Raw genomic sequence first — 12,855 nt, forward strand, 5'->3', positions numbered from 1 at the left:
TTCAAACAACCACTTCGTTCCTTAGGTCCTAGCCTTTTCCAAGCAGGTTACTGCTAGACTTGTGTTACCTTTGTGAGCTCCATGGTGGTCACTACACACATGGGTTTCCTCAAGGTGTTCCAGGTCAGGGTTTGAAAAGACAGGCATAAGGGTGTATATTCCACTTCCCCGAGGGCATCAGATACCTGTTTTTGATTGCATCCCCTCTCCTGGGAAAGATTTAATAATTAGCTTGTTTTGTTTAAAAGTGTTGCTGAGGAATCCCAGGTCTAGCCCATGCAAAGGACACATGTCTGCTAACCCTATGTCAGCCCCCGAGAAGCTTATGTGCTTGTTTATTAACTATTTAATTTTTTATTGTACTTAACTACTGGGAAATTGGACTTGTAGAGAGATTTTTCTTTCAAATATAGAGATGAAGCAGGACTCATCCGTGGCAATGGTAATAAACTGAGCAAGAAACATGGAGACCTGAATGGGGCAGAGGTGGTGACACTGATGAATAGCCGGATTCTGCATCCTTTGACGGTCAGAGCCAGGGACCAGGTGTGGGTTTCTCGAGAAAACCACCGGCTGTTAGCACTCAGCTGCTGAGAGATCAGCAAAAATACCTTGCTTTCCCCGCCCTGAAATGAGAGGGCCGGAACATCCTTTGGTTTAAACCTAGTCAGTAGAGAATTTAATTCGTTAGTTAGAAATAGCTGGTCCCTCAAACTATACCTGTAGCCAGGAATCTTTATTTTCCGATTTATCCTCCTTCCTACAGTTGCTGAGTTTCATTCATATCATAATTTTAACACAAACGTGCCAGTTTTTTTTTTCTTTCTACTACATCCATTCACCAGGTGGACTGTCCCCTTCTTTTCAGGTTATCCCCAAATAAAAGAGAGATACTGTTTTCAGGGTGAGAACGTCGTTAAGGTAGTGCTTGTGTAGTTTTCTCAACCACACAGTGTGTATCGTAACCACTGTTCGATTCCAGGCGGTTTGGGTAAACACAGCACTGGGATCATACAGGGTCAAATGTGAACAAGGCACGGGACACAGGAGATCCGAGTTTATACTGGAGCAGTCCCTGGACCAGTTTTCAGCGGTTCCAACAGCTCCTTTGCAGCTTTTGGCCATTAAGGGCGCGAGTGGCTGCAGGGTTGAGCGCGCACATGTCCTAGAATCCGGCACTGCTGCCTAGAATTTCACGTAATCCTTTAAATACAGAGAATGGCGCTGAGGTTCGGGGTCTGGGTAGCTTCTGGCGATGACTCCTTTACCTGTCCCAGGAATCCTATACTTACTAGCATAGCCACATTGCCACGCCTTCCCTCCTACCTATGGGTGAAGCACGGACCAATGGGCTCCTTCCTTTCTGCAATGGGGCGGGACCTCACGGCACCTCTGAGGCCTGCCCCTTACGTGACGTGCGTGCGTGGATCGCTTTCTTCAGCGCGTGGCGCCCCCCGGCGGCGGCGCCCCCTCAATGCCACCGCTTGACTGCAACACCAGCCATGGAGCCGCAGGAAGAGGCGCGCGCGCTCGGGGCGTCCGTGCCTCGGCCTCCTGGGGCCTCGGGGTCGCCGACGCGGGACGAGCAGGAGCGGCCGGAGGGCAGCGCAGCGCCGGTGGCAGCTCCCGCGGGCGAAGAGGGGGACGGCGCGGGCGCCGACGGGCTGTGGGGACTGCCGGTGGAGCGCGCCGAGCGCAGGCCCGAGTGCAGCCGCTGCAGGTGAGCGCGGGCGTCCCGGGAGCTGCGGCGCCCTCTGCCGGCCAGGCGGACTCCGCGCGCCGGTCGCTGCAAGAAGTCTTTCATCCAGGGCCATGATGATTATTTAAACAGACTTTCTGCAAGACCTTGTTTGTTTGTTTGTTTGGGTTTTCATGGCAGGGTTTCTCTTTGTAACAGAGCCCTGGCCGTCCCGCAATTCTCTTTATAGACCAGGCTGGTCTCGAACTCACTTTAGATCTGCCTGCCTCTGCTTCCCGAGTGTATGGTTTAAAGCGTGCACCACTAAGCCCTGCAAGAGTTAGTTTTTTTTTCCCCAAGAAATTTAAGAGTCTTTGATACATGGAACTCTCGAGGCCTAATAACATTAATACTTAACGATGCTTAAGTGGGCTGGCCATCATGAATAATAGACGGACTGCTTGGATTGAGAATTTTGAATTTGTTTATCAGTGTTTACTGAAAACCAGGTTTCTTAGCTGAGTACTTGGGAAAGATCAGAAATTCAAGGTCATTCTCAGCTACCTAGCAAGCCTGAACTATATGAGACACCTTCTGAATTTTTTTTTAAACTGAATTTCTGTGTGTCTGCTGCATGCTGGCTGTTCTGGGTACGAGAAATGCAGTGAGGAAAAAAATTATGGTCTCGCCCTAGCTGGGTACTTAGAGGCTCATGCAGAGAGTTTCTCCAATATAGCTGATTATTCTTTGGGGGCCACCTCAGGTGTGCTTCAGCTATGTAATTTGTTCCTCCTGCTTATTTAATCTCAGAATTTAAGAAACATCATCCTTGCCGCTCGACTGATGTCCCTGGTTCCTGAAAGGTCTTCAGCTGTCACCCATCTCTGGTGTCCTTTTTAATCATTAGATACTGGTCAGCCATCTCTTATTTTAGTACCTGAGGCATTCAGCTTAGAAGGGGAAACTTTATTTGGGTTCAGGGTCTCAGCATTTGCAGCCCATAGCTTGGTGGGTCGTGTTGGGCCTGCGGTCCTGCATAGGTCATTGTGCACAGAATAGAGGAGGCCTATAGAAAGGAACCAGATGCCCAGTGTCCCACTGAAGGCATTTACCAGATGACCTAACTTCCTTCCACTCATCCCCACCTCCTCGGTAATGCCATAAGTTGTCATATGGACACTTGGAAGGGGTGTGCTTGGCAACGTATTTCGGATCCTAACTGAAGCTTGCCTCTACTTCCCTAGCTTATAATCACTCTGCAGTTCACCATTAGATCATCTAGTTGCCCTGAAATGGCTTTGAGTATAACACCTGTAACCTTCGTGAGCTAAAACCCAGTGGATCATTGCCGTTTTACACAGTAGATGAGCTGGCAGCATTTTGTATACACTCTTTCACACACTCTTTCTTTGGTTCCCCTTGGATTTAGATGACTTCTTTGGCCCAGTCTCCTTGGCCTATCCTTCTCAAAGTCCAAATGTTGGGCTTCTCTGTTGGGAGCATGGAGGTCCTTCAGCCCACAACCAGGAGTGTAAAGCATACAGGATTGTCTTCTCAATGAAAAAAATGTAAAAACTGTTCTTCCATCCAGAAGGCTGGGAATTGGAGGTGATTAATAGCCTGGTGATTTGTGTTATCTGTTGAGTCAGGCCAGATCAAACTCCTACAACCAGGGCCAGAGGTGGCTAGCAATCTAAATGACCCTTACAGCCAGAGGCTCCCCAAAGTCCCACAACCAGGACTGGAGATATCTAATAGTTTAAGAAACCCTTATTAGTATCTGTATACCCAGAGGCTCCACCAAGAGCCCACAGTCAGGAACAGATGTGGTTAATATCCCAAGTGACTTCTGTGCTCTTTGTATGACCAAGACCCGGCCAGCTGCTTCCTTACGCCCTTAAGCTAGTCTAGGTAACCTATCTCTAGAACCCATCTTCTTGGAAGAAATGACGCGATCCTGAATCAAATTTTGATGTAATAACGCTTCTTCGTACACCAGGGACTGTATTGCACCAGGAAACCTTTTCCCAAATTATACTGTGTTTAAAGTTGGCACTAAACCATCTGGCTTTAGACTCCCCAAAGTCTCGATCCAGGTTGCTGGAGTCGATCTTCAGCAAGTTTTCATCCTTGCCTCCTTGCAGTTTGCTTTCCTGCCTGCCTAATACCTGCCGAGACCCCTTCTCCAGAGTACTGATTCTAAGTCCTCTTCTTCAAGCTCTTCCCGCTTCCCACTGGTGATTTACCCAATTTCCTGGGAGATTATCATGTTTTCTCCACCCTGGGCCTTTCTCCGAGCTCTAGACCTACACATTTGCTTATTACTTTCTGAGTGCTCTGCTAATCACTAAGAATACAATGACCCAGGTTCATTTTCTTATTAGATACAGATAATAAACCAGCAAGCAAGTGAGCTGCAGACTAGGGGGCAGGCAATGTTGGAAAGGAATCGAGATGATGGAAAATAGTTGAAATGGCGTTAGGAAAGCTCTTGTGAGTGAGGTGACAAAGTAGGATGCCTGTACTACTTGAGCACTTGGGATATTTTATCTTGCATGTTTTGACTTTTTGCCAGAGGTTGGCTTGTACAAACTCAGAGAATGGATCTCGATTGTAGGATATCCTTTTTTCTAGATGCACTTGCCATTATGTGGCCTGCAATTTTCCAGCTTTACAGTAACAGAAATGCAATATGCATTCAGTAGGAACTGGATTTCAGACTTCGTATTTTATATTTTCTTGGATTAGCAGTATGGCTCAGTGCTCTCTTGAGAAGCTGGTCAGCAGCTGTGAGCCGCAGTTCTGTTAATCCTGCTGTCTCCACTGGCATTTTCACTGTACTGTATTACTAAATTATTTCACCTAAGTTACGTGTATCTTAACATTTTAACTTAATAATCTTTTCACTTCTCTCCCATCCCCTCCTTCTTTCAGCATGGTATCATGTAGCCCAGCTCGTTTCCAACATTCTGTAGCCTAGAGTGCCCTTCCACTGATCCTTCTGTCTCCCACTCCACTTGTGGGTTGCTGGGGATTTCACCAAGGGCTTTAGGAGTGCACCATCTGAGATACATCTTCAGTCCTTTTTGTAAATATAAAATCAAACGGATTAGTAACAACAATGTTTAGGGTAAAAATTTAGGTATTCCAAAAATTTAAATTTTTGTACATATAAAAATCATATTTCCAAGGAAATTCATTAATTTGCTTTTTCCTGTTTGCATAGAAAATGTGTTTACTCTAGAAAGTGGTTTGTTCATAATACATGAGCAAAGCAGATTTGTAAATTGTTATGTAAGCTAATCATATGTTCAAAGTTGGGCAAAGATCATACATGCCAAGAGACATTTTCCCTCTTAATCTTAATTAAATCTTTAGAGAGTGACCAGTTAAAAATGAATCACATTAGCGCTTACTAAATATTTGATTTACTTTCCCTTATAAAAATAAGAATTACAGTATTACACTCAGACATTTTCTTCAAAGAACATCGAACCACATTAATCCCTATGTTAATTTGTCCCAAGTTAATAATTTATAGTATTAGTAGTGCTTATGGAGTTAAGGACTATGTAATCAAGTAATATTCTAGTTTAAAATCTGGTATTATTTAAAGGAGCTCTTAAGTTATGAAGTAATTGAGAAGAAAGTGTGTGTGTGTGTGTGTGTGTGTGTACATATGCACGAGTATGGAGGAGCGAGGACAACTTTGTTTCTCCATTGTTTCTCTCTTCCCATCTTTAAGTGCGTTCCTGGAATCAAACTCGGCTCTGTAGGCTTTTGCAGGAAGAGTGTTTACCTGCTGAGCCCTCAATGACCCCAAAGTTTTTTTTGTACATTTTTATCTAATAAGATAGCTTTGTGATTTGAATAGTGTTTTCCCTGTCCTGGTTTTAAGCTTCTCCCCCAAACCCCTCTGTGTGTGTACATGACATCTGTGGAGAATAGTTGGTCCTCACTGTGGTCCTATGCCAGGCTAGAGGCCCCTGAGCTGACAATATAGACTCAGCTACAGTGCCGACTTTATGTAGGCTCAGAGGATTTGAACTCAGGTTCTTCCTTCTGTGTGACAAGTGCTTTACCTATTGACCTATGTCTCCTGCCTCTGTGCTTTTGTCTTTAGACGCTGTCAGTATTAGATGCTTAGTTCTGGCTTTCCTGGTTCTGTTGCTGCTGCACTGGTTATAGAAATAAGGTGTTTCTTTGCCTTTTCTAATACATTGATTGTTTTCCATTCCTTTGGTTATGGCCATTTTAAGGGCAAGCTTGTATGTTCTGAGTCTTCTTCCTGCCCATGGCCAGATTCTTATTTCTCCTGATGGCTTGTCCCTTTTATTTTAGGAATGCAGATTTAAAGGTAGTACTGGTAGGTATTTACTTTTTTCCTCTGCTAAGGTTTTTTCTTTTTTTAAAATTTTTTAAATTCTGTTGAAAGTCTAATGAAAAGATGGTGAAAGAGTGAGCATTGGAATAGAGTGAGGAGAAGATTCAGGACCATTCAAGGAAAGAAATCCAGAAAAAAGTCCATCAGTACAGCATTGGAGGGTGAAAAAAGGTTCTTGCTCTTGGAGTGCACAAGAGTGAGTCCAAATGTGAAATCTCCACTCTCTCCTTGTGTCTTCCATCTGCCCTGTTTTTGAGCTCTTTGCCCATCTGACTTCTGTCTGTTGTCTGCGGTTGAGTCTGGCTCTAAGAAAGGACTGTGCTCAATATTTATTGCATAGCACGGAAAACATGGAATGAGAAAGAAATGAGGAGTGGTGTTTTACAGAAGTTTTTAGCAGAATCTTACAAGGGAAGAAATTATCTTGCTGACCCCAAGTGACCCAGAGTAGTACTTAAAACCACAAGGAGTTGTTATGAAACTATATCCACATGTTGCTTCCATATGGTAGATATTTGTTTTCTTTAAAATTACATTTGACCTGTTGGCTGCTTTCAGCAAATGATTGCTACCTCCTCCCCCATCTCTGTTCCTGTCTCTTTCTCTGTATCTCTGTCTCTCACACACATACACACTAACAGTTATTCTGAGTCTGAGGCATGGAAGAATGCATAGTTTAAGATTAAATATTAGAATTTAGCTTATGTCATAGAAGCTGATTTCATGTGAAGTCCAGGGGAGGATTAGGTTGGGCTATACTGTTTTCTGAAAGGCAAGTTAAACAGAGCGAGTATATAATAGGGAAATGGATTAAGTGTATAATTTTGAATGGTCTCAGGGCGTATTATTAATTTGATTGCAAGATCTGGTTGAGTTCTGAACGCAAGAGATATTTTTGGAAAAAGTTATTCCCACAAACAAAATAAAAAGAATAGGTATGCAATAAGCCCGCTGGCCATGCAAAAAGGATTAGAAAAATCAGCTCAGTAGAAACAGATCTGGTTTGTTTATATGGGTAAGTTTCTTGCCAGACTTATCTTTGTTTTTGGTTTGAGATAACATGCTTAAGAATATATTCATTGTTTTAACTGTGTTATAAGTTTGCATTCTGTGGTGGTTTGTATGAGAATGGTCCCCATAGTCTCCTATATATTAATGTGTGGTTCCTAGTTGGTGGACTGTTTAGGACTAGGGGTATGGCCTTGTTGGAGGAGGTGCTGTCACTTTAGTGTTTCAGAAATTCACTCCAGGCCCAGTCTTTTTCTCTCTCTGCCTGCTACTTGTGGATCACATTTACTGCTCTGGTGCCATGCCTGCCTGCCTACTGCCTTGCTCCGTACTGTGATGATCTAACCCTCAGAAAATAAGCAAGCCCCCAGTTAATTTTTTTTTTATACGCTGCCTTGGTCATGGTGTCTCTTCACAGCAACAGAACAGTAACTAAGACACATTCTATTGCATTATATTTGTAGTGTTTTATAGTCATCAGCACTATGTGAACCCAAAGCCTTTCATCATCCTAATATAAATTCTGTGTCTTAGGTTTCTATTGCTGTGATAAAACACCATGACTAGAAGCAACTTGAGTAGGGTGGGGTGGGTCTTATTTCAGCTTATACTTCCTGGTAATGTCCATCACTGCTAAGTCAGGGCAGGAACCTAGCTGGAGGCAGGAGCTGATGGAGAGTCCATCGAGGAGTGCTGCTTACTGGCTTGCTCCTCACAGCTTGCTCAGCCTCTGCTCTCTTGTGCATCTCAGGGTCGTTTCCCCAGCTGTAGCACCGCCTGTAGTAGGTTGGCTCCTTCCACATTAACCTTGAATCAACAAAACGCTACAGACTTGCCTGCAGGCCAGTCTAATGGAGGCATTTGTTTGGTGGTTTTTTGTTGTTGTTGCTTTTTTGTTTTTTTTTGGGGGGGGGGTTTCAAAATGGGGTTTCTCTGTGTAGCCCTGACTGTCCTGAAACTCACTCTGTATTCAGGACTGACCTCACACTCACAGAGCTACACCTGCCTCTGCCTCCTGAGTGCTGTAGGCCAACATCGCTGGCTTAAGAGGCATTTTTCTAATTGAAATTATTTTTCTCAAATGATCTTGGATGGTGTCTTAGTTAACAAAACACTAACCGCCATACGGTCTCTAGTTTTCCTTGTATCCCTTTCTAGGACTCTAGTAATTTTATTTTTTTCTTGACTCTGACAAGAAAACAAAAATTCATCATATATATGGGATCTTATGTTATGCTTTAATGTATGTAAGCATTCTATAATGTTTGCATCAGCATAACATATTTCCCCAATGACTGAAACCTTTAAGATCCTTTCTTCTGCACCATACGTTATCATTATCTGTCTCTCTAAGCTGTGAGGTTCTCCAGGCTTTTCTTGTTTTTCATGGTTTTGGTGCTTTTGAAGGGCACCTACTGGTCAGTTACTTTGTGGAATGTTGTTTAATTTGGGCTTGATTTGTGCTTTTTCATGATTAGTGTAAGGTTATACATTTTTTGAGAGGATAACAACTGCAGAGCAGTGTGTCCCTAGCATATCACATTTGAGTTTCATAATAGGATGGATGCCTATATCAAAACAACTCTGTGTGCAGGTGCATGTCCATGCTGAATACTAGTGGAGGGCAGAGAACAAGGAGTCAGCTGTCTCCTTCTACCCAGCAGGTTCTGGGGATCAAACTCAAATTATCAGACTTGGAGGCAAGAACATTTACCTGCTGAACCATCTCACTGGCCTAAGGGCTGCTTAAAAAATTAATTAAATGAGTGTGGATGTTCTGCTTGACTGCATTTCTGTGCACCACATGACTGTGCCTGCCTGCCTGCCTGGTGCCCGAGGAGGCCAGAAGAGGGCAGCAGTTACAGTTGTTAGCTGTCATGTGAGTGCTGGGAATTAAACCCAGGTCCTCTGGAAGAGTCGCAGGTTTTGTTACCTGATGAGTCATCTTTCCAGCCCCATTGTTACCTTTATTTATAAATTTTAGTTTATATTATTCATATTTAATTTATATGTATCTGTTTTGTGATTTTTTTTTTCTCTTGGCTTTTTGAAGTACCCACCACCCAGCTCCCAAATAAATCGCACACGGAGTCTTAATTCTTTCTTATAATTGGCTGTCCTTAGCTTGGCTTGTTTCTTGCTAGCTTTTCTTAAATTATCCCAACTACGGTTTACCTCCGGGCTTTTTCCTTTTCTTTCCTCTGTGTATCTTACTCTCACTCTTACTCCATGTCGGGCTGGGTGCCCCCTGGCATTCTTCTCCCCTTGTTCTATCTTGCTCCGTCCTGGTCCTTGGTTCTTCTATTTATACTCTCTTGTCTGCCAGCCCCACCTAACCTTGCTCCTTCCTCGCTATTGGCCATTCAGCCCTTTATTAGAACCATGAGGTGTTTTAGACAGGCAAAGAATCACAGCTTTACAGAGTTAAACAAATGCAACGTAAACAAAAGTCACACACCTTAAAATAATATTCCCCAACACGTATCTATTAAAACACTATAAAGATTATTAGAATTGATAGTTTCAGATACAAACTTGAAAAGTAAACTTACTCATAAAAACTTTTACTCTTTTGAAGTAGCAGCTTAAAATAATACTGTACAGTTAAAAATATTTGCTTTCTTCCTATTCCTCTTTTAGCTATTTCTTTTCTATTTTGAAGAGTTTTAGTTACTCTATAAAGAAAGTCATTTCGACCTACCCAGGGTCAGGGTCATCACCATCCCTGCTCATCAGTCTCTGGTCTGTCCTGCTGGAAGTCTTCTTGGATGGTAACACCTCAGGGTTCATCGGCTGTGTGGACAGAGCCTCTGGAATCCTTCCCCAGATCAGCTGGCAACTAAACCTTTATACATTCACCCTCAAATCGTAACAGCATTCTCCCTAGTGATCAGTATGTGGAATATATGTGACGCTAGTTGAACATGATCATAACGGGGCCCATCTTCTTTTTCTTCTTATTTTTTTTTTTTTTACTTTATTTAATTTATTATCGACCAGGCTGGCTGTGAACTCACACAGATCTGCCTGCTTCTGCCTCCCAAGTGCTGGAATTAAAGGCATGCATCACCACTGCCCTTCTGTGGGCACTTTTTCTAGTGCCTTCTGTAGCTCTTGGCAGATGTGATCTGGCTAAAACTGAGACAGTTGGAATTTCTGTAAGGACAGTGGTCTGTAGTGAATGAATTCTGTGAGGTTCTCTTGGTTTCCATATTTAGTGTTTCTTAATTATGTCCCTCCCCCGATACAAAGGAGGTATATACTTAATGGAAAAGGGTACACATTGCTGGATCTTACAATGGAACATATGGAAATACCTTGTAATGTTCCATGGCAACCATTACTTATTCATACCTGCCAAATGACTGTCCACTGACTTAAAAATAGCAACAAAAGGACTTGACTATTTTATGTGTATGTCTGTTTTGCCTGCATGTATGTATGCACAGTACATCTGTGCCTGGTACCTGTGGAGGGCAGAAGAGTGCATCATGTTCCCTGGAACTGGAGTGACACACACTGTGAGCTTACTAGGTGAAACCTGGAAATGGAATCTAGTCCTCTGGAAGAGCAGCCGGTGCTCTTCAGTACTGAGCCATCTGTCCATCCCGTCTTCTTGGCTTCCCTGCCAAGTAGACTTTAATTCTAAAGATTAAACTCAGGGCCTCATGCATGCTAGGCAAGTGCCCTCCACTTCCCACACCTACATTTTTCCCCCTTAAGCTTGTAATTGGTCTTGTAAGTTTGCCAGAATATTAAGGACACAGCCAGATCCTGCTGTATGTCTGGGAATTTAGGTGGCATCATGGAATTTTGATACGGTTAAGGTAGTTTTCTTGGCAGGAATCCTAGTGACTTCTTCAGTCTGCGGTTGACGTCATTGTGAGTTTGGGCAGAGGAAATGCCGGTGTGTGTGTAAAGCTCAATACAAGTGAAGAATGAAGTCTTAGGAGACACCTGTCCTGGGAATCACGGCTTCGCAGGGCTACCGTTGCAAACTACCACAACGTGGAAACTGTAAACAACAGAGATTTGTTTTCATACTTTGGGGATCAAGATTTGGAGCTTCAGTTGTCACTGGTGCTGGGTCTATCTGGGATCTTGGGGAGAGCTATTCCTTGTTTCTGTCTTCTGAATGTTAGCGGTTCTTGATGTTGTTGTATAGTGGCCTCTCTTCTTCCACCAGATCTGCCTTTCCTTGTAGCAGCTGTTCTAGGTCATCATAAACTGATCTCATTTTAAGATTCTTAATTAGATTTGCAAAGTTCTGATATTCAAATGCAATCACATTCACAGATATTAGGGGGTTAGGACTTTTCCATGTCCTTTAAAGCGACACTGTTCAATCCAGTAGTCTACTGTTTGTATCTCCCTGGGTACTCTGGTAAGATTTTAAGAACACCAACATTTTTACCTTTTTTAAGGAGTGATACTTTGTCTTAGTTTGGTTTCCTGTTGCTGTGAAGAAACACCATTACTGTGACAACTCATAAAGAGAACATTTAATTGGGACGGCTTGCTTACAGTTTTAGAGGTTCAATCCAGTGTGGTCATGATGGGGAGCATGGTGGAATGCAGGCAGATGTGCTGGAGCTGTGTGTGCTACATCCTGGAGACAGCAGGAAGTCAGCTGACAGTCAACACTGAGGGAAGCTTGAGCAAAAGAGATCTCAAAATCTCTAAGCCTACCCGCAGTGATGCACTTCCTCTAACAATGCCACACCTCCTATTAGTGCCACTCTCTTTGGGGGCTATTTTCTTTCAAACCACCACATATTATACTAAGCAACCCGAGAGATGGGATCTTTGTTCCAACACTTTGTATACCACTTAAAACCATTGATTCCCCAAGCTCTATGTTTCTCCTCTGTAACATACCCACTGATCACCCACTTTATTCTTGTGAGTCTAGGGGAAGAGGGAGACTGCTGTGAACATTTGGGATGCTCACAGCACCACAAATAATACAGTAAGATACTTTGCCTTTAACTTAGAACCCCCACCTCTTCTGTTAGACTTACTGACCTCCAAAGGGGTAGAATACTATCAAAGGTGGCCAGGAAGCTCCTGTGCTGTCATATTCTTGGGTGAATTCCTTGGGCAGAACATTCTTGGAATTTGGTCCAGAGCATGTGACTTAGACTAAGAAAGGACTTTACCCCTTGTCTAACTCCATTGTTACCATTGGAGGATCAAAAGGATAGCACCTGAGCCTAGAATAAAAGAGGATGAGATGACCAAGCTCGTCTCCAGGGATAGCTAACCAGCTGGAGGATAAACAGAAGGCAGAGAAGTCCTCTCTGAGTATTGGACCCAGTGCCACTTAGTGACTCAGTTTCCAGGAAATTAGTTTAGTTCATGTCTTAGAATCTAGGTAGATGTGAATCAGTAGTGGCTTTTCTTGAGGAAGAGCATGACTAAGCCCTAGCCTCCTGTGAAGTAGGGATTAGACCTCAGATCATTCTTCCATCACATCGTTAAGTAAACACTCAGATGTGATCCGCATGCGTGTGGTGTTCGGCACCTTTCACTAAGCTGGACGCTGGCAGTGTGAAGATGAATGGAACGTGGCTGTTGTTATCAGGCGCTCTAGAGGAGAAACACGTGAGGCGGATTGTACTGTAGCATGGACGATGAGATTGAGGAGCACAGAGCAGTGGAGGGACTCACTACTTCAAGCCCCACAAGAAACGAGCGGCTTATGCTACTCTTTGTTACCTGTTTTTTCTCACTGATGTACTGTCATGAATTTTTACAGTTCTGTACTCATGGTTCCCAGCTTGCA

General features: G+C 43.4%; 1 protein-coding gene across 2 annotated transcripts in view; it reads left to right on the forward strand.

Annotated features, from left to right (window-relative positions):
- Positions 1-1,476: 1,476 nt before the first annotated feature.
- Dtwd2 (DTW domain containing 2) overlaps positions 1,477-12,855 on the forward strand; it is a 45,876-nt gene continuing 34,497 nt past the window's right edge. For both annotated transcript variants that reach the window (XM_057788848.1, XM_057788849.1), the window contains exon 1: positions 1,477-1,720. In XM_057788848.1, the coding sequence (XP_057644831.1) occupies positions 1,503-1,720 (218 nt within the window). In that variant the 5' untranslated portion in view covers positions 1,477-1,502. The remainder of the gene's footprint in view (positions 1,721-12,855) is intronic.

This window comes from Chionomys nivalis, chromosome 14, assembly GCF_950005125.1.
Source record: "Chionomys nivalis chromosome 14, mChiNiv1.1, whole genome shotgun sequence".
In the NCBI taxonomy this organism is placed as follows: Eukaryota; Metazoa; Chordata; class Mammalia; order Rodentia; family Cricetidae; genus Chionomys; species Chionomys nivalis.